The sequence below is a fragment of the Ranitomeya imitator genome, chromosome 5 (genome assembly GCF_032444005.1).
Source record: "Ranitomeya imitator isolate aRanImi1 chromosome 5, aRanImi1.pri, whole genome shotgun sequence".
Classification (NCBI taxonomy): domain Eukaryota; kingdom Metazoa; phylum Chordata; class Amphibia; order Anura; family Dendrobatidae; genus Ranitomeya; species Ranitomeya imitator.
The window spans coordinates 382,227,051-382,249,888 of NC_091286.1; the positions used below are offsets into that span (position 1 = coordinate 382,227,051).

At 43.2% G+C, this 22,838-nt stretch overlaps 1 protein-coding gene across 1 annotated transcript in view; it reads left to right on the forward strand.

The window, feature by feature from the left end:
- BMP5 (bone morphogenetic protein 5) overlaps positions 1-22,838 on the forward strand; it is a 574,966-nt gene that overhangs the window by 520,618 nt on the left and 31,510 nt on the right. Inside the window, exon 5 of the mRNA XM_069726747.1 lies at positions 13,843-13,919. Coding sequence (XP_069582848.1) covers positions 13,843-13,919 — 77 coding nt within the window. The remainder of the gene's footprint in view (positions 1-13,842; positions 13,920-22,838) is intronic.

Sequence of the window (22,838 nt, forward strand, 5' to 3'; positions counted from 1 at the left end):
TATTAACTGGGTTAGATGTAGTAAAAATTGAGATACATAAGCGGTGTAGCTAGCTTCACAGGTGGGCTACTCAGATGACTATCAGACAGTGCTACTAGCCCAAAAGGATTGACTGAGTTAGATTACACCAAATGCTGTGACAAACAATTGCACAGCACTGGCAAAGACCTGCCTGGCAAACAGTGCTATGAACTGTTGTAACCTACCCTGAAAAGGGCTGATATTACAACTAGTCCCGACTCCTCCCGACTCCCTAAACCTATCTCTCTGAAAATTCGCTCCAAAAAAACACTCTTAGACTGTATAGCGCCGACAAGAGCAGCAACGGCCGGCTAACACTAAGCTGCAGCAGAGAGGAAATGGTGGCGGCGGGGCAAATGGCTGGTTCTTATTGGGCAAGGACATGTGACATACACAGCCAATGACACATGCCCTTGCTTGTGTGCATCACATGCACATTGCTGTGTGTGTGCACTGCTGATAGGCTGAGAGACTGTAAATGCGGGAAAGAAAAAAAAATGGAGATCGGCATTATTTCAACACAGATTTATCCCCCGCCCCCTCCCTCCGCCCACTATACACTGATACAGTCTATTAACAATGATAAAGAGTTTTAATGTGCAAATCAAGATAGGCTTTTGGTGAACGAACAGTTATCGAACAGAAACTTGAACAGCCGAATTTAAGCAAATTGTTCGAGTTCGTTGAACGACTCGAACACCGCCCAAAACAGCTCGAATTTGAAATTGGCTAACAGTTCGACTCGTACACTGCTCATCTCTACTAAACAGTGGAAACTCCCCACAAGTGACACCATTTTGGAAAGTAGACCCTCTAAGGAACTTATCTAAATGTGTTGTGGTGAGTACTTGGAACCCCCAAGTGCTTCACAGAAGTTTATAAATTAGAGCCATGAAAATAAAAAATCATATTTTTTCCACAAAAAATGATCTTTTTATCTCCAAATCTTTATTTTTTAGCCCACAATTTTTTTTTCACAAGGATAAGAGGAGAAATTGGACCCCAAATGTAGTTCTCCAGTTTGTCCTGAGTACGCTGGTACCCCATATGTGGGGGGAACCACTGTTTATGCACACGTCGGGGCTTGGAAGGGAAGTAGTGACGTTTTGGAATGCAGACTTTGATGGAATGGTCTATGGGCGTCATGTTGCATTGCAGAGCCCTTGATGTGCCTAAACAGTAGAAACCCTCCACAAATGACACCATTTTGGAAACTAGACCCCCAAGCAGCATATATTTCCCAATTTCCAGACTCATAGTGTGACTCATACACAATACTAGGTCAATATGTATGCCTCCATAGCAAGCACTACAAAAACACTGGAGAAGGCTAGGAATTTTCATGAAAGATAGAAAAGCTTTATTTAATCACAATACAAAAAAATGCTTAAAAAGACACAGACAGTATAAATAGTTGCGTTATAGAAAAAACACCAGAAAGATTAAAGCACTCAGCACACCATTTACTTTGTATCATGACCATTATATAGATAATTGATGAGGACAATAGATGAAAATAATCCCTTCCCTGAATATACACGAGAAAAAAAAAGGATAAATCCCTCTTTTAAATAAATCAAGGCCCTTTCATGAGTAATGTTCACAAATTGCCACCTGGGAAATTCCCATACATGTCCACCAGTTCTCTAAGGCATTATATTAGTTAGATGTGCCCAACATGGTGGGCATAGAGGGGAGAGGGTAGGGGAAGGAAAAGAAAATCTCTCACCGTGTGCTTGAATGCTCACTGAACGTACCCCGACGCACGTTTCGCCGCTGTCAACCTTGCTTTTTCAATGGGAATTTTTTATTTTCACAAGGGTAACAGGAGAAATTGGACCCCAAAAGTAGTTCTCCAGATTGTCCTGAGTATGCTGGTACCACATATGTGGGGGGAACCACTATTTAGGCACACGTCGGGGTTCGGAAGGGAAATAGTGACGTTTTGGAATGCAGACTTTGATGGAATGGTCTGCGGGCATCATTTGCATTTGCAGAGCCCTTGATGTGCCTAAACAGTAGAACCCCCCCCAAATGACATCATTTTGGAAACTAGAGCCCCAAGTAGCATACGTAGATATGTGGTGAGCACTTTGAACCCCCAAGTGCTTCACAGAAGATTACAACCCATAGCTGTGAAAATAAAAAAATCTTTTTTCCCACAAAAATGATTTTTAGCCCCCAATTTTTTATTTTCCCAAGGGTAACAGGAGAAAAGAAATTGGACCCCAAAAGTTGCTGTCCAATTTGTCCTGAGTGTTCTGATGCCCCACATGGGGGAGTAAACCACAATTTGGGCGCACGACAGAGCTCAGAAAGGAGGGAGCATCATTTGACTTTTTGAACGCAAAATTGGCTGGAATCAATGGTGGTGCCACGTCGCATTTGGAGACCCCCTGGTGTACCTAAACAGTGGGAACCCCCCAATTCTAGCTCCAACCCTAACCCCAACACACCTCTAACCCTAATCCCAACCATAACCCTAATCATAACCCTAACCCCAACACACCTTTAACCTAATCCCAACCCTAACAGTACCCTAATCATAACCCTAACCCCAACACACCCCTAACCCTAATCTCAACCCTAAGCCTAATCCCAACACTAACCCTAATCCCAGCTTTAACCCTAATCACAACCCTAACCATAATCACAACCCTAACGCTAGCCCTAATCCCAACCCGATGAAAGTGTTTGATCAACTCCGTAACATGTACAGTGGAAAAAAAAGTATTTAGTCAGCCATCAATTGTGCAAGTTCTCCCACTTAAAAAGATGAGAGAGGCCTGTAAATGACATCATAGGTAGACCACAACTATGAGAGTCAAAATTAAGAAAACAAAACCAGAAAATCACCTTGTCTGATTCGGCAAGATTTATTTACTTATTAATTGGTGGCTGACTAAATACTTTTTTTCCCCACTTTAGTTTTCTGAATACATTTTACTTACTTTTTTGATCTCACTGCACCACTAGATGAATTCATTGAGGGGTGTAGTTTTTAAAGAGTGGTTATTTACGGAGAGTCTACTTTTCTGTCATGTCAGGGACTCTGCCAATGTGACTTGGTGCACTCAATCATGCCAGCAAAATCTGAACTCCAATATGGTGCTCCTTGTTAAGGACTGGCGGAAAGCACCAAGTGTAAGATGATATGGAACTAGGTGCGTTCGCAGTCCGAGGTCCACCGTGCAGGTAAAAACCCTGCTGCTAGTAAAGACGGAATATATGGTGGTACTATAAGAATACACACACATGGGTTAACTCGACCCTGTGTGAAGGAAGCGACCCTGTTGCGTCACAGGACCGCGGTACCGCACATAGAGCGCTAGCAAGGAGTCTCTAATCTCAAACCCGAGACTGAGGATTTGAGTTCAGAAGATCCCATGCGCTCGACACCGCAACTGGGGTGTCAGAGAAACATAAATAATAATATATAAGGCACGAGAGTGTGTGCGGTGCAGCACTGACGGACGCCACTAACCACCCAGGCTTGGGTAAGGAAAGCACAGAGAAAGCGCACGGCGCCGTACTGGCGGACACAGCAACTGGACGCTGTAATGTGTGTTACGTGCAGATGGCTAGTCGGGCGCTAGATAGCTACCATCATCCGCGAGCAGTCAACAACACTAGGGAGGGATATTTAGGAGCTTTCATCCTTTGACATACATCCATCTACACACACACATATATCAAAGACAATACTAGCGCATGGCCGTGCGGTCATGCGCAGCTTATATAGTTGCAGCACAGGAAGCTGCTACCAAAGTTTTGCCTTTTCAGGACCTTCCTGGAGGACCAATGGGATGTGCTGCAGTACCTGAGCATGTGACCCTCGACCTCCAACGGGAGATCTTGCCCTGGGCATGCTCAGTGTGTGCAAATAAGGACTTAGTCCCAGAGAAGCCTGCTCGCCGCAGATCAGTGCAGGGTACCATAGGAAAGCCAGAAAAGGCAGTAGTGACCCTATGCACAGAATCAGCTTCAGCGAGACGTTGGGAGCGACGTCTCCGCTGAGCAGACCCCACTGCGGCCGATGCAGAATGGGAGACCACAGCGGACACGGATCGAGATTCCCCCTGTGCAGCAGAGGAAACTCGACTCTTAACATTACCCCCCTCCTAGGGCCCCCCCTCCTTGAGCCTCACTACGCTCAAAAGATGCAATAAGCAGCGGAGCCCGAATGTGCTCCATAGGCTCCCAGGTTCTATCCTCTGGGCCGTGACCCTTCCAGTCCACCAGATAAAATTTCTTGCCATGTACCACCTTGCACCTCACAATAGCATTCACCTCAAACTCATCCGTGGATGAACCCAATGTCCCAGCAGATGACTCAGAAAACCGGGACAAATAAACGGGTTTTAAGAGGGAAACGTGAAAATTATCGGTGATACCAAGGCGTGGAGGAATAGCCAAACGGTAGACCACAGGGTTGACCTGTTCCAGAACCTTAAACGGGCCAATGTAGCGAGGAGCAAACTTAGTGGACTCAACTCGCAGCCTGATGTTACGGGCGGAGAGCCACACTAAGTCGCCAGGAGCAAAGACCGGAGTGGGGCGCCGGTGTGTATCAGCCGAAACCCTCATTCTCTCCTTGGAGGCCCGGATGGCATCCTGTGTGCGGTCCCAGATGTCACGTGCCTCCACCGCCCAGTCTGCCACCTTAGAATCGGTGGATGACACGGGCAGAGACACAGGGACACGCGGATGCTGGCCGTAATTAAGGAGAAAAGGAGTTTGACCAGTGGAATCGGCTACGGCATTGTTCAAGGCAAATTCCGCCCAAGGTAGCAAAGATGCCCAGTCATCCTGCCTAGCAGAGACGAAATGTCGCAAATATGTCACCAGAGTCTGGTTGGTTCTCTCCACCAACCCATTCGTCTCGGGATGGTATGCAGAGGAGAGGTTTAACTCTATGCTGAGTAAACGGCAGAGCTCTCTCCAAAACCGAGACGCGAACTGGGGACCCCGATCGCTGACAATCTTATCAGGCATACCATGCAATCGGAAAACGTGCTTAATGAACAACACCGCCAAGGCCTGTGCTGAGGGTAACCGAGGAAGCGGCACCAAATGCACCATCTTAGAGAAATGGTCGGTGACAACCCAAATAATGGAGCAGCCACGCGACTTGGGTAAGCCCACCACAAAGTCCATCCCGACCATCTCCCAGGGCCTGTCTGCCACCGGTAGAGGGTAAAGCAACCCAGCAGGCCGTTGCCGAGGAGACCGATTCTGGGCGCAAGAAACGCACGCCTGAATATAGTCCCTGACATCTCGGGCCATATGCGGCCACCAGTATGTTCTCTCCAAAAGCTCAGATGTCCTCTTGGTCCCAAAATGCCCACCCACTCTGGAGGAGTGAGCCCAAGAGAGAACCTCCGGTTGCAAGTTAGCTGGTACGAAAGTCTTGCCCGGGGGCACAGACTCTAGCGAAACCGGAGCTACAGTTCTCAGGCTCTCAGAAGGGACAATAAGCCGAGGCTCCTCCTCCTCCTCCGATGACACTGCGGAGCGGGAGAGAGCGTCAGCACGAACGTTCTTCTCCCCGGAGAGGAAATGGAGAGTAAAATGGAACCGGGAGAAGAACAGGGACCATCTAGCCTGGCGAGAATTCAGCCGCTGGGCCGTTTGTAGATATACCAAGTTCTTGTGGTCAGTGAAGACTTGGAAGGGAAAGCGAGCTCCCTCCAAGAGATGTCTCCACTCTGAAAAAGCCAACTTCATGGCTAGCAACTCCCTGTCCCCGATGGAATAATTCCTCTCCGCTGGTGTGAAGGTATTGGAGAAGAAGAAGCAAGGATGCTTCCGACCTTGAGCATCCTTTTGGAAAAGGACTGCTCCAGCACCAACGGATGAGGCATCCACCTCCAAGATAAATGGTTTATCAACATTGGGGCGATGTAGGATGGGAGCGCTAGCGAAGTGTGACTTGATCGAGAGAAAGGCTTTGGAGACCTCCTCTGACCACAACTTGGGATTTGCTCCCTTCTTGGTGAGGGCAACCAAGGGAGCTACCAAAGTTGAGAAGTGTGGAATGAACTGGTGATAGTAATTAATGAACCCCATAAAGCGCTGCACCGCTTTAAGAGAATGGGGTTCCTGCCAGTCCATTACAGCCTGTAGCTTGGCAGGATCCATAGCCAAACCCTGGGCAGAGATGATATAACCAAGGAAAGGCAAGGACTCCTGCTCAAACACACACTTCTCCAACTTGGCGTAGAGGGAGTTTGCCCGCAAGAGGTCGAAGACTTTGCGAACATCTCTCCGATAGGAGTCAATATCTGGAGAGAAGATGAGAATATCATCCAGATAGACTACGACCGAGGTGGTGAGCATATCCCGGAAGATGTCGTTCACAAAGTCTTGGGAAACGGCTGGGGCATTACAGAGCCCGAAGGGCATCACCAGATATTCATAGTGCCCATCCCTGGTGTTAAAAGCCGTCTTCCATTCATCCCCCTCACGGATGCGAATCAGGTTGTAAGCACCCCGCAGATCTAACTTTGTAAATACCCTCGCTCCCCGTAGTCTATCAAACAGCTCAGATATCAGGGGTAAAGGGTACTTGTTCTTAACGGTGATGGCGTTAAGACCCCTGTAGTCTATGCATGGACGTAAGTCTCCAGTCTTCTTTTGTACGAAGAAGAACCCAGCCCCTGCCGGTGACACTGACTTCCTAATGAATCCTCTTGACAGATTCTCTTGGATGTACTGAGACATTGCCTCCGTCTCCGGGAGAGATAACGGATAGACTCGACCCCGGGGAGGCTCAGCACCAGGCAAGAGGTCAATAGGACAGTCATAGGGGCGGTGAGGCGGAAGGGTCTCCGCAGCTCTTTTGGAGAACACGTCTGCATAGGGCCAATAGTGCTTGGGGAGAGAGGAATGATCTGCGGGTACCTGTGTAGTAGCAACCTGAATGCACTCCCTCTGACATCTACCCTCGCAGGATTTACTCCATCCCAAAATTCTCCCAGAGGACCACTCAATATGAGGAGAATGGTAGCGAAGCCATGGTATCCCCAACAGGACCTCATCAATTCCCTCAGGAATGACTAATAGGGAGATTATCTCCTGATGTGATGGAGACACAGAAAGCGTGAAAGGAATGGTTTGGTGGGTAATCTGTGAGGGTAGTGTTGACCCATTTACCACTCGAACGGTTACAGGCTTGGCGAGCATGACCAAGGGTTTTGCGTGACGCTGGGCAAAAGAGGAAGACATAAAATTACCCTCTGCCCCAGAATCCACGCATAGCTCGACCATAAGAGTGGATGGGCCTATGGTAATTGTCCCCTTGAAGGACAACTTTGAGGCAAACGTCGCCGTGTCTAGTGTACCTCCTCCAACTGCCACTAGACGCTGACGTCTCCCCGACCGCTGAGGACCCTTGGAGGCAAGATGTCCTGACTGCTGGCAAACATGACGGACCCTATGTGCACAGGCGGACTGAGATTTGGATCCCGCTCGTGTCACCTCTAAGGTCTCATGTGACTCAGATGCCTGGATTGGAGATTCCAAAGGTTTGGCGAAGGTGGGAGCCAGCCGAAACCTCTGCCTACACTGGGCTCGCTCTAACCTCCGCTCGTTAAAACGGAGGTCAATACGAGTAGAGACAGTTATTAACTCTTCTAGTGTGGCAGGAATCTCCCTAGTGGCCAGAGCGTCCTTAACGTGATCAGCCAGGCCCCTCCAAAATATGGGGATAAGGGCTTTATCCGACCACTCCAGCTCAGAAGCTAAAGTACGGAAGCGGACGGAAAAATGGCTGACCAAGGACTCACCCTAAGTTAATGCCAGTAGTTGGAGCGCTGTGTCATGGGTGACTTGAGGTCCTAAAAAGACCTTTTTCAGAGTGCTCAGAAACAACGGAGCACTCTGCACCACATGATCACCATGCTCCCACAGCGGCGTAGCCCACTCCAACGCCCTGTCCGACAAGAGAGAGACAATAAATCCCACCTTAGCCCGCTCTGTAGGAAAACGTGCAGCCAGGAGCTCGAGGTGGATAGAGCACTGACTCACGAATCCCCTACAAGTTTTGCAATCTCCAGAAAATTTTTCTGGTAACGGGAGGCGAGATAATGTCAGAACAGGGGTGGCAGTGGACTAGGTTGCTGCAGCCACGCTAGCAGCCTGTACAGCAACTGCAGTAACATCCACAGCTGAGGTTGAGCTCTCGAGAGCCGTCAACCTACCCTCCAGCTGCTGGATATACCGCAAAGATTGCTGAATGTCCGCCATTTACTAGCCAGACCTTGGCGCTAGTATTATGTTAAGGACTGGTGGAACGCACCAAGTGTAAGATGATATGGATCTAGGTGCGTTCGCAGTCCGAGGTCCACCGTGCAGGTAAAAACCCTGCTGCTAGTAAAGACGGACTATATGGCGGTACTATAAGAATACACACACATGGGTTAACTCCACCTTGTGTGAAGGAAGCGACCCTGTTGCGTCACAGGACCGTGGTACCGCACATAGAGCGCTAGCAAGGAGTCTCTAATCTCAAACCCGAGACTGAGGATTTGAGTTCAGAAGATCCCATGCGCTCGACACCGCAACTGGGGTGTCAGAGAAACATAAATAATAATATATAAGGCATGAGAGTGCGTGCGGTGCCGCACTGACGGATGCCACTAACCAACCAGGCTTGGGTAAGGAAAGCGCAGAGAAAGCGCATGGCGCCGTACTGGCGGACACAGCAACTGGACGCTGTGATGTGTGTTACGTGCAGATGGCTAGTCGGGCGCTAGATAGCTACCATCATCCGCGAGCAGTCAACAACGCTAGGGAGGGATATTTAGGAGCTTTCATCCTTCGACATACATCCATCTACACACACATATATCAAAGACAATACTAGCGCATGGCCGTGCGGTCATGCGCAGCTTATATAGTTGCAGCACAGGAAGCTGCTACCAAAGTTTTGCCCTTTCAGGACCTTCCTGGAGGACCAATGGGATGCGCTGCAGTACCTGAGCATGTGACCCTCGACCTCCAACGGGAGATCTTGCCCTGGGCATGCTCAGTGTGTGCAAATAAGGACTTATTCCCAGAGAAGCCTGCTCGCCGCAGATCAGTGCAGGGTACCATAGGAAAGCCAGAAAAGGCAGTAGTGACCCTATGCACAGAATCAGCTTCAGCGAGACGCTGGGAGCGACGTCTCCGCTGAGCAGACCCCACTGCAGCCGATGCAGAATGGGAGACCGCAGCGGACACGGATCGAGATTCCCCCTGTGCAGCAGAGGAAACTCGACTCCTAACACTCCTTCCCTTCTGAGCTTTGCAGTGTGCCTCAAAAGTAGTTGTTGACAACATATGGGGTAGTGACGTACTCAGGAGAAATTGTGTAACAAATTGTACCATTCATTTTCTCCTATTATCCCTTTTGAAATTAAAATTTAAGCGGAAAATTATAATTTTCCTTTTAGTTAGCCAAATGTTACACAATTCTGTGAATCGCCTGAAGATTAAAAATGTTCACTACACCCCTAGACAAATTCCTCAAGGGTACAGTTTCCAAAATGGGGTCACTTGTGAGGGATTCTGCTGCTTTGGCATGTCAGGGGCTATCCAAATGTGACATGGCATCTGCAATCCATTTGAGCCAAACTGGTGCTCCAAACTCTAAATTCGGCTTCTTATCTTCCAAGCCATGCTGTGTGCCCAAACAGTAGTTTTCCACTACATATGGCATATCGGTGTACTCAGCAGAAATTTCACAAAAAATTGTCCATTTTCCCTGTCAGGCTATGTGCACACGTACAGGTTTTTTCGCATTTTTTTCGTGATAAAAACGCTATAAAAATTCAATAAAAATACATACATTATGCATTCTATCATTTAGAATGCATTCTGCATGTTTTGTGCACATGGATGCGTTTTTTTCACGGTAAAAAAAAGAGCATGTTCATTATTTTTGCGGATTTTCTGCGTTTTTCCCGCAATTTTATGCATTTGGGAAAAAATGCACAAAAAACGCACAAAAACGCATCAAAAACGCGTCAAAAATGCATCAAAAGCGCGGTAAAATCACGGTAAAAACGCATGCGGATTTCTGGCAGAAATGTCCGGTTTTTGTCAGGAAAATTTCTGCAAGAAATCCTGATGTGTGCACATACCCTCACTCTTGTAAAAATGAAAAATTTGGGGAAAAACAACAATTTTGTGGGAAAAATATATTTTTTTTAAATTCTTGATTCAATGTTAGAAAATGTGGTGAAGTATTTGTGGATTAAAGGTACTCACCACTACTCTAAATTCCATGAGCTGTGTAGTTTTTAAAATAGGGCCGCTCATGGGGAGTTTCCACATCAGGGGCTTTGTAATCATGACATGGCGTTCATTATCCATTCCTGATAATTTTGCACTCCAAAAGTCAAATGGTGGTCTTTCCCTTCTGACCCCTGTCATGCGCGCAAACTGTAGTTACCCTTGTGAAAATGAAAAATTTGGGGAAAAAGCTAAATTTTTTGTGGGAAAAATTAAAGTGTTCATTTTTTCCTTCCTCATTGCTTCAACTCCTGTAGAGAACATAAAGGGTTAATATACTTCTTGAATGTGGTTTTGATGTCTTGACGAGTGAAGTTTTTAAAATAGCATAACTTTTGGGTATTTTTTGCACATAGGCCCTCAAAAGTCACTTCAAATTACTTTGAAAAAAAAAAAATGAAAAAAATTACACTGATGTGAAGTAGATATGTAGTAAATGTAATTTATTATCTATATTATGTGGTATAACTATCTGGTTTACGCCATAAAAATTAAAAGCTTGAAAATTGCAAAACTTTCACATATTTTTTCATATTTTGGATATATTCATAAATAAATGCAAATCATATTAAACAAAATTTGCCACTATGATGAAGTACAATGTGTCATGAAAATACAGTCTCAGAATTAGAGGGATATATAGAAGGATTCCAGAATTATCACTAAAAGTGACACTGGTCAGAATTGTATTAGGTGAAATCAGGCTTTGGGGTTAAAGGGTTAAGATAAAAAAAGGATGGACTAGCCCTTTAACACACCTATACAAAAACAAATAAAACTAGTAATTATTAGTGTTGAGCGATACCGTCCGATACTTGAAAGTATCGGTATCGGATAGTATCGGCCGATACCCGAAAAATATCGGATATCGCCGATACCGATATCCGATACCAATACAAGTCAATGGGACATCAAGTATCGGAAGGTATCCTGATGGTTCCCAGGGTCTGAAGGAGAGGAAACTCTCCTTCAGGCCCTGGGATCCATAGTGAGGTGTAAAATAAAGAATTAAAATAAAAAATATTGATATGCTCACCTCTCCGGCGGCCCCTGGACATCACGCTGGTAACCGGCCGACTTCTTTGTTTAAAATGAGCGCGTTTAGGACCTGCGAATGACGTCGCGGCTTCTGATTGGTCGCGTGCCGCTCATGTGACCGCCACGCGACCAATCAGAAGCCGTGACGTCATTCGCAGGTCCTTAATTCCTAGAATTAGGAGTTTAGTGAATGAGAATGACGTCGCTGCTTCTAATTGGTCGCGTGGCGGTCACATGAGCGGCACGCGACCAATCAGAAGCCGCGACGTCATTCGCAGGTCCTAAACGCGCTCATTTTAAACAAAGAAGCCGGCCGGTTACCAGCGTGATGTCCAGGGGCCGCCGGAGAGGTGAGCATATCAATATTTTTTATTTTAATTCTTTATTTTACACATCCCTATTGATCCGATACCGATACCCGATACCACAAAAGTATCGGATCTCGGTATCGGAATTCCGATACCGCAAGTATCAGCCGATACCCGATACTTGCGGTATCGGAATGCTCAACACTAGTAATTATCAAGAGTGGTTCATTAGGAATTTATACTGCACAGTTGTGTCATTCACTGGCATGTACAAGTTAGTGCCACAATTACTGTTATTGTTAACAGTTAAAAGTTGAAGAAAATAAATGATCTCTAAAAGGGCTGAAGCTAAAGATGACACATTTCCTTTCTAATTTTGTAAACAAATCTATTGTCAATTTTTATATTTTAAAAATTACAAAAAGTAAAATAGGCCAATGCTAAAGTTTGGACACCTTTGGAGATTTGTGTGCTCAGATAACTTTGACCAAGGTATTAGACCTTAATTAGCCTGTTAGGGTTATGGCTTGTTCACTATTATCGGTCAGAAAGGCCAGGTGTTGCAAATTTACCAGCTTTATAAGTGCCAAAAGCAGAAGTAATGGGTTCTTGTAAGCAGCTGCTTAGCATTCTGAAAATTAAAACGGTGGAGGCTCACAAAGCAGGAGCAGGCTATAAGAAGAAAGCAAAGCACTTTCAAGTTGCCCTTTCCTCAGTTTAAAATGTAATTAAGAAATGGCAGTTAACAGGAAAAGTAGAAGTCAAGATAAGGTCTTTAAAAATTTGAGTGATAGCTGTTCAATGGATTGCAAGAGAGGAAAATCAGAACCCCCGCTTGACTGCAACAGATCTTCACAAAGATTTAGCAGAGTCTGGAGTTGTGGCACATTGTTTTAATGTTCAGAGATATCTGCACAAATATGGCCTTCATGGAAGAATCATTGGAAGAAAACCTCTTCTGTGACAAAAGTATGCAAAAGAACATCTAAACAAGCCTGCATTTTGGAAACAAGTCCTATGGACTGATGAAGTTAAAATATGACTCTTTAGCCACAATGATCAAAGGAATGTGTGGAGAAAAAGGGCATACAATTTCAGGAAAAGAACATCTTGCTAACCATTCAGTCAATGGCACGAGGAGCATTTCATGGGTAAAGGAAAGAGTGGATTCAATGACATTTTAACAAATTATTGATGCAAACATAACATCATCTGTAAAAAGTCTGAAGTTGAAAAAGGATGGCTTCTGTAAATGGTTAATGGTCACATGTCAAAGTCTACAATCGAATACCATAAAAAGCACAAGCTAAAGGTTTTACAATGACCTTCACAGTTCCTTGATCTGCACATCATTGAAAATCTGTGGCTAGACTCTTGGCATGATACAAAGAGCATTTATAATTTGTGAAACTTGCAAAAGGGGGTGCTACTAAGTCCTAACCATGCAAGGTGCCCAAACTTTTCAAGGACCCATTTTCCTTTTTTGTTATTGTTAAAATGTAAAAACTAATGACAATATGCATATATTTTTTCCTAAAAGACAAAGGAAATGTGTCATCTTTAACTTTAGTCCTTTTAGAGATAATTTCATATTCAACTTGCCTAACTGTTCACAATAACAGTAATTTTGACCAGTGGTGCTCAAACTTTTACATTTCACTGTATCTTACCCTTCTGCATTGTTATGGACCTCACTTTCTAATTACACAAATTTAATATGTTATCATGATGTACAATAACAAATTGTATTGTGGTACCGTGTTAGCCAGAAAAAATATGTTATCATGAAATACTGTCACAACTACTGGGGATAATCATCTTCCATTACTGAGAAGATCAACTACTGTGGATAATCATTAATCATAATCATCTTCTGACAGAGTATGACTAAATTATTTTTCTTTATAAGCTAATCATCTTACGCTGCTCATCTCATATTTTGAGCCAAGGTAGGACATAAGGAAGAAAACATTTTTATTTTTCATTGACTCATAAATGATTTCTGCCTTCGTAAATATTAAGTAATTTATATTTACCCTTCATGTAATTACAACATTATAATGAAAATTATGCCATATAAGACTATGCAACAATGTAATGTTTTTAATAAACATTTTTTTAAAGAATTGAAGGAAGCATTCATTAAACATGAAAGCAGCCATGAGTTTGCTTAAAGAATTCTTTTTATGCATGTTTACAGATTACAACACAAGTGAACAGAAGCAAGCATGTAAAAAACATGAGCTGTATGTCAGCTTCCGTGACTTGGGCTGGCAGGTAAGGATGTAATGTTACATGTTCTTTCATGTTTAAATAAATAAATAAAGAGACCAAAAGATGTGCAAATAATAGCAATGCAAACTACTGGATATCATGCAAAATACTAATTTAAGAAAGGGTTTTTCCTTAACTTGGCAAGAATAGTGCATATCAGGAAGCTTAGTATTTTACTTTATAATGAACAGTGGAGCTATTAATGAATAGCTGTCTATTAGTGGATAATCCTTTTAAGACTTAAATGCAAAATAATAATTCAAATGATTAAAACACTTAAAAATGAACCATTTGTTTATTCAGCATTCGAAAAAAGCTCACCATGATAAGTCGTCAGAACTACCTACCCTATCTGCTATAAACAAGCACAGAGCTTAAAAAAAGAATCACACACTACACAGTGCAATTTTAAAGTATAATAAAGCACTGCTGATAACTTAACAATAACAATAATAATGTAAAATCTAACAGGAGTCCTAAAGCACAATAGTGCAACAAAGAATTAACAAATGAGACCTAGAAGATTCCGAACATCTTAGGATCTCTCTAATATCATATAGTATTTAATATTTGGGATGAGCAAGCTCTAAAGTGCTAGGATGCTCATTGTCACTTTATCTCATCCTCTTCCCTCTCTTCCTCCTCATTCCCCTCCTCAGCACATCTAAGTAGGAGAGAAGGGGCAAAGCTTGTGTGGGTACTGGCTTCTCCTGCACTAGCAACCAGCTCCTGTTCCTCCTCTTCCTCCTCCTCCTCAGCCTTCACCTCCTCTTTGTTACCCTATCCATGCTAAGCAGATGAGATGAGGCTGGGTAGTATCTCCCTGTCTCATGTCTTCCTCCATCTCCACCTGCTCCAAATGTAATGCTTCATGTTTAATTATTAGCAGAGACTGTTTAAGTAGGCATAACAGCTGGATTGTTGAGCTGATTATGGCGTCATCGCCGCTTACCATCTCTGTAGAGTTCTCAAAGTCATAGAGAGCGGCACAAATGTCCGACATCCATGCATTAATTGTTATGTGCCGAAACTGACCAGAATACAGACATGCATGTTTGAGATGGTATTCCACAACAGGCCTCTGCTGCCCAAAAGGCCAGCATGTGCAGTGTGGAGTTCCAGCTCATAGTCACGTTGCACACCATTTGGTGAGCTGGCACTTACATGCGTTGCTGCAGCTGGAAATAGGTGCTGATGTGGCACATCTTGACCAGAAGCTATGCAAATCTGGGTAGGTTTTCAGCAACTGCTGAACTACCAAGTTGAGCATGTTGGCCAATCATGGAATGAGTGTGAGATTGACAACCTTTACTGCCACCACCAGGTTACGGCCATTATCACACATGACCATGCCTGGTTGTAGGTTCAGCGGTGAGAGCCACAGATTGGGAATTTATTTTTTAATTTCAAGGCATGGGGTAGGGGCAGCTGAACGCTGAACGGGGACAAGGATTTGGAAGTGCCTGATGATGGTGCTCCAGAATGTGCAAGGCCAAGTGCATGGTGGTTGACATCTGTGCCAGTGTCATGGACAGGGGATTGGTAAGCACCTAGCACAGGGGAAGAGGCAGTGGTGACACCCGTTGGCACTAATTGTTGACCCAGGTGTTCAGTCCACTGAGTCGGGTGCTTAGATGACATGTGCCTGATCAGGCTGGTGGTGGTTAGGCTCTTAGTGGTCAGGCCCTTACTACTGATCGTGGCATGGCACGGTTTGAAAGTGACCTAACTTAATGAACACCTAACTTTTTGATGGAGAAATTCATGAGTTGGTGCTCTGCAGAACAGCTGACCATCTTCTTCCTCTGATCAATCCACTGCCTCTTCTTGTCTGTTTTGTTTCTGCTGATCCCTCCCTTTCATTGCTGCTGGCCACGCTCTGCATGCCAGCTCACAGCTTGGTCAGTGACTTCGCCATCCACCACCTCATCTTCCACCACTGCTCCCTAGTCCTCATGACTTGGTGACTTAACAACAACCTGACTTATCAGCAACTGTGTCTCATAATCTACTACCTTAGACAAAATGTGCCGTTCCCCACCATCATGTTCCTGTGATTGTGGATGCTGTAAGTTTTGTGCATCAAATAGTACATCTTCCTGTCCCTTTTGGAACATGCAATGTGAGAGTCCGCAATCAAGAAATGATGATGTAAAGAGCTCTTTGTCGTGTCCAAGAGTGGGATCACTGGTCACCTGGGACTCAACATGGTTGGAAGTAGATGGATCAGGGTGAGGATTAAGCAATCCAAACTCTTGGGTGGTGAAACTGGACCGAGTGGAAAACTGTATGGTGCAGACAAGCATGCTGGAAGCAATATCTGCTATCCAACCAACCACCTGTTAGCACTGGTGGGGCTTTAGAAGAGGTGTCCCATGCCTCTCTATGAAGTGGGACAGGAAGCTATGTGTCATGGATGGAAGTGTTGCTTATGCTCCAGCTGCAGATGAAGTCGAACCTGCCCCATGTCCTCGCCATCTGCATGCACCATCATGAGCACTTTCACATCCCTGTCCCTTACCGCACACTTTATGCATTTTTTAATTGCTAGGTCTCTGGAAACCAAGTTTCCTTGATTAATTGAAACTAAATTCTTTTAATTAAAAAAAAAAAGTTGGTCACCTGTAGCAGTGCAAGTGGTTTTTAAAAATGAAGACACAAAAGAGAATAGTAAAACCAAAAACACTCAGTTTGAAAAAATGTTGCAGTAATCCGCAAGTGCTAGTAAAAGATGTAAAAAACAGGGTATTTGGTTGATACGTTTTTTGCAAAAAATGTGCACTGTGCAAGTAGCCCATGTGTTCCTGTTTCCATGGTTTTTAAAAATGTCAAACCATTGTAAGTTCACACAAAGTAGATTAAACTGTATGGATGACAATAGTCAATTTGTGTAACAAAAAATTTTGTCACCAGTAACAGGCCAAGTGGTTTTTAAAAATTTCATACCACTATAATTTTATACAAAGCACGTTAAACTGTAATTATGAAAATAGTCAAATTTTGGAACAAAAATATTTGTGAATTGTAATAGGCCAAGTGGTTTTAAAAATTTTAAACCATTAGAATTTTGCACAAAGCTTGTTTAACTGTATGAATGACATTAGTCAATTTTTCTAACAAAAACATTTTGTGAACTGTAGCAAGCCCAAAGGTTTTTAAAAATTCCAAACCATTGTAATTTTATACAAAGCACGTTAAACTCTATGGATGACAAAAGTCAATATTTGGAACTAAAAATGTTGTGAAATGTAGCAACCAAAGTGGTTTTAAAAATTTTAAACCGCTGTCATTTTTCATTACTAACAATAGAAGTTTTATAATTTATTTATTTGTCCATACAATGAAATCACTTATGTAACACTGATGATAAAAACTGACAAACTTACTAAATACTGATGATACTTTGATTCAAACTGATGACACTTGGATTACATTAACAATCTTTTCCCTTTCTTCAATAACGACCTCTTTTAGAGACTGAATGCTTTATGGAGTTTGATGCTCAACTTGTGTTTTCAGAATTCCTCTTTGGTGTTTTCGGTTGGATTCAGATTACATATGTACTGCACTTTCAATATAGAGCAGTACATATATGAATTCACGATACCAGCAATGACATATACTGTAGCTCCTCAACATCAGCAGCACTCATGCAGCCCCACATATGGACACTGCTATCACAATGCTTTACTTTAGGCACCATGCATTATTCTAAATTCATTTTTCTAAATGGATATTGCCTACAGTGAAATATGATGGAGGTAGTGTCTATATGTGGATGCATGAATGCTGCTGGTGTTGGGGAGCTACAGTCCTTTGATGATACCTTGAATTGACAGATGTACTGCTCTATATGGAAAGAAAAGATGCTACCCATGAGGCCCTTGGTAAATGTGAACTTTTCCAACATGACCATGATCCAACACAGATCTGTTGCATTTCTTAAGATGAACAGGGTGAACGTAAAATTCAGTGGCCAAATATGTCTCCTGATCTGAACCCAACTGAAAAATCTAAGAGGAATTCTGAACAGACAAATTGAGCATCACTCTCCATATAGTATTCAGGCTCTAAAAATAGTCGTTCTTGAAGAATGTAAAAAACAGATGTTGCAATATGTTGCCAGCTTGTTCATTCCATGCCTAGTAGACTTGGTTCTGTCCTTAAAAATTATAGCAGTCATACAATATATGTAATAGTGTATTCATTTTTGCATCAACTAATTTGAGTAAGGGCCCATACTCATCTGCGTATAAATTGGACGAGTGCAATCAGATAAAAAATCGGATTGCACTCATAGTAATGTTATTCGCTGAGTTAGTGCTAATCTGTGATTTTCTTCTCAGTTTGAAGAGAAAAATAATCACAGCATGCTGCGTTAGGCCTTGTACAGTATATTGGGTGAGACTCATCAATACAAGTCAATGGGGGGGGAGAAAAAAGCAAACGACACACAAAACAGCCATATGCCGTCCGTTTTTTACAGATGCGTTACCATTCTGCAGCATAGAACACTATAAATGGTCCTGTAAAGGATTCTAGAATAATAGTTGCAGAAAAAAAATGCATTGCTTACTCATGTCATAAGGATATCATATGGATGCTATTTGAGAAAAATCATATTGTTCTCACATGACGCATGTCCTACTTTTCAGGATCAACATCGAAGTGATGTTTTAAACACTGATTGAATGCAAGTCTTAAAAATGAAGTTATAGTGTAAGGCCACAGACACACAAGCGTTTAAAAAGTCTGATTTTGATCCAGAAGAGTCGGATTAGTGTTATGCAAGTGGCATGCAATTTTCATGCAAGTACAATACAATTTTTATCACCTAGTATCTGAATGACATCCAAACGACATGCAAATGCAATCCGTATGCAATGCAATTTTAACTTTAGCTTTTAAGTAGAGTAATTCCCTATGTCACTTATAGACAGTTTTTAAAGGAAATATTTTTCAATACATATACATAAATAGATAGATAGATAGATAGATAGATAGATAGATAGATAGATAGATAGATAGATAAAAAATGGTGTGGGATCTCCTGAAATTTTATTAATCAGCAGAGGGAAAGTGGAAAGCTGGGGGCTGATGTTTATAGCCAGAAAAGAGGGTAATACACATGGAGCTTCCCAGGCTATCAATATCAGCTCACAGCTGATCACTTTGCCTTTACTGGTTATTAAAGTGGGGGACTCCCCCCAAAAAAGATGTAGGATCCCCTATAATTAATAACCAGCAAAAGCTGGCCAAGCAGCTGTGGGCTGATATTAATAGCCAGAAAGGGGCCATGGATATTGTCCCCCTCCAAGGCAAAAACATCAGCCCTCAGCCACCCTATAAAAGGCGCATCAATGAGATGCGCCAATTCTGGCACTTAGCCTCGCTCTTCCCACTTGCACTCATCCGTTGGTAAGTGGGGTAATAGTATTGGGGTTGATGTCAGCTTTGTATTGGCAGCTGACATCAAGCCTAGGGGTTAGTAATGGAGAGGTGTCTATAAGACAACCCCATTACTAACCCCACAGTCATATTGTAAATAAAAGGCACCCTGAATAAAAACTTTATGTGAAATAAAGACACTGACTTTTTTTAATTATAAAATAAATAAGCAGTTACCTGTCACTTGTAAAATATTTTAAATAATAAACAACCATATCCATCACCTGTCCAAGATAAGAGGAAGATCATCATCCGATGCCCATGTCCCCTGTAAAAGAATAAAAAAACAAACAACCATGTTCCTCACCTCTCTCCGACGAAAATATAATAATCAATTTTTCCTTGATGAGTCTAGCTCTGCTACATATACTTAACACACTGAATGCTGGCAGGATGCGAGCGTTCAGCATGCCAGCAAGAAGAGACATTGAGCTGCGTGTGGTTGCTACTGGTAGCACAGCTCAGTGCCTCACAGTGACATGAGACCGTTAAGTGGAGTACATACCTAATACACTCCTTTCATCTCACTGAAATCAGCACGAGCATGCGCACTGCGTGTGTCAGCGGGTGGACCTGGGTGAGTGGCTGACACACGCAGTGCGCATACCCAGGAATCCCAGCCCCGCACTGTGCATAATGCATAACACATTGCGGGGCAGGGATTACCGAGGTGGGGGGCCACAATGCGAGCACAGGCGCAGTCTGCAAGCCTGGCTGGGACCTCAGACCGACAGAGCTTACTGCGCCTGCCCCACAAATATTTACACAGCGCTGTCGCTGGATTTGAAAAGAAAACAGCTCAGAGGGGGCAGCGACCATCGCCCCAGAAGAGATGAGTGACGGCAGTTGGGCGCTTCACAGAGAAGGCTTCAGACCCGCCTCTGTGGACAAAGACAGGTATTTTTGTAAAGTTTCAAACTGCTTTATTTTAGTAATACCTGAACACAAAACTAAAAGAGCCACCTTGTTAGAATGCGGCATTACTGCTGCACAAGGTGGCTCTTTTAGTTTATAACGGCTGCAGGGGGTGACAGTGGCCCTTTAATTATAGGGGGACAATATGTCATTTTTTTGGTAATCCCCCATTTTAATAACCAGTAAAGGCTAAGTATACAGCTGTGAGCTGATATTAATAGCTTGGAAAGCTGTATGTGTATTACCCACTTCACAGGCTTTAACCCCTTTCTGACATCGGGCATAAGAGTATGCCGATGTCAGACTCCCTCCCTTCGATGTGGGCTCCAGCGGTGAGCCAACATCTTTCCTGGCACATATCAGCTGTCTTGAACAGCTGACATGTGCCCAAAAAACTGCAGGTGGAATCGCGATCCACCTGCTGCTATTAACAAAATAAATGCTGCTTTTAAATGCTGAGAGCAGCATTTAACAAGTGCTTCCGGCAATTGCGCCGGAAATCCACGGAGACCTCTATGGTTGTTACTGCCAGCTTGCTGTGAGTGCCAGCCAGTGGCGCCGGTGCTCATAGCAAGTGAGTAATTTAGCTACATATAGGCGAACTGATCAGCACCTATATGTAGCTGAGCCGATCGGGTTATGGCAGCTTCTTGTCTTCCATGGAGACTATTGAAGCAAACCAAAGGTTAAAAAAAGTTTTTAAAAATATAAAAAAAGAAAAAAAAAAAGTTCAAATCACCCACCTTTCGCCCCTTTCGAAATATAACAATAAAAAAATCAAACATACACATATTTGGTATCGCCGCATTTAGAATCGCCCAATCTATCAATAAAAAAAGGATTAACCTGATCGTTAAACAGCGTAGCGGGAAGAAAAGTAAAAAAGACAGAATTACGTTTTTTGGTTGCCACAATGTTGCATTAAAATGCAAAAACTGGCAATCAAAAGATCGTATCTGCACCAAAATGGTATCATTAAAAATGTCAGCTCGCAAAAAATAAGCCCTCACCCAACCCGAGATCACAAAAAGTGGAGATGCTACAGGTATCAGAAAATGGCGCTATTTTTTTTAACAAAGTTTGTAATTTATTTTCACTGCTGGACAAAAAAACAAACCTAGACATGTTTGGTGTCTATGAACTGATAATGACCTGGAGAATCATATTTACAGGTCAGTTTTAGCATTTAGTGAACCTAGTAAAAAAGCCAAGCAAAAAACAAGGGTAGGATTACACTTTTTTTACTTTTTTTTTTTTTTGTACTAATCATATATGTCACTGACATATGTATACATACTGTATCTATTCTATCTATTCTATTCTGTCGGGTCACACTGTGATTTTACTGTATGCAGCTAATGAAATGTTGGATTTTCAGGGAGATAGGTGTGTAAAAACCGGACGGCACAGTCATGGTCCAAGTGCCGTGCGTTTTTTCTCACACCGATGGAATTCTATTGGCGATTGCAATTTGAAATTCACATCGTCTCACAGCATGCTGTGATTTTTTTATCAGTCCGATTGCAATCTGATCTGATAAAACAATTTCCAGATGAGCACTGAATCATTGACTTTTTAATCGGATTGCATTTGCCCGATTTATTCTCAAGTGGTAGCGAGCCCCTAACCTTACTTTCATGTGACAGATTAAAATATGTTCGGTAATGTTTGAGACTGTGGTCCCAGCTCTCTTTAGGTCATTGACCAGGTCCTGCCATGTAGTTCTGGGCTGATTCTTGACTATTCTCAGAATCATCCTTACCCCACGAGGCGAGATATTGCATGGAGCCCCAGACCTAGGAACATTGACAGTCACCTTGTGTTTATTCTATTTTCTAATAATTGTGCCCACAATTATTGCCTTCTCACCAAGATGCTTGCATATTGTCCTGTAGCCAATCCTAGCCTCATGAAGGTCTACAAGTTTGTCCCTGGTGTCCTTAGACAGCTCTTTGATCTTGGACATGGTGGAGAATTTGGAGTGTGATTCAGTGTGTGGATAGGTGTCTTTTTTTACAGACAATGAGTTGAAACAAAACAGATACAATTAATACAGGTAATGAGTGTAGAGTAGTCTTTCTTTTAGAAACCCTCCCATCAGGTATGTGAGAGCCCTAATTTTTGCTGGTTGGTAGGTGATCAAATACTTATTTCATGCATTAAAATGCTATTTATTTATTTTTTTAAATCATACAATGCTATTTTCTGGGTTTAATTGTTAGATTCTGTCTCTCACAGTTGAAGTGTTCCTACGATAAAAAAAATTCAGACCTCTCCATTCCTTGTAGGTGGGAAAAATTGCTAAATCTGGAATGTATCAAATACTATATTTTCCGGCGTACAAGGTGACTTTTTAACCCCAGAAAATCATCTAAAAAGTCGGGGGTCGTCTTATACGCCGGGGTACGGCATGTGCAGGGAGCGATCTTGGATGGTTCCCAGGGTCTGAAGGAGAGGAGACTCTCGTTCAGGCCCTGGGATCCATATTCATTTAAAAAATAAAGAATAAAAGTAAAAAATATGGATATACTTACCCTCGGACGGCCCGCGGCTCTCAGC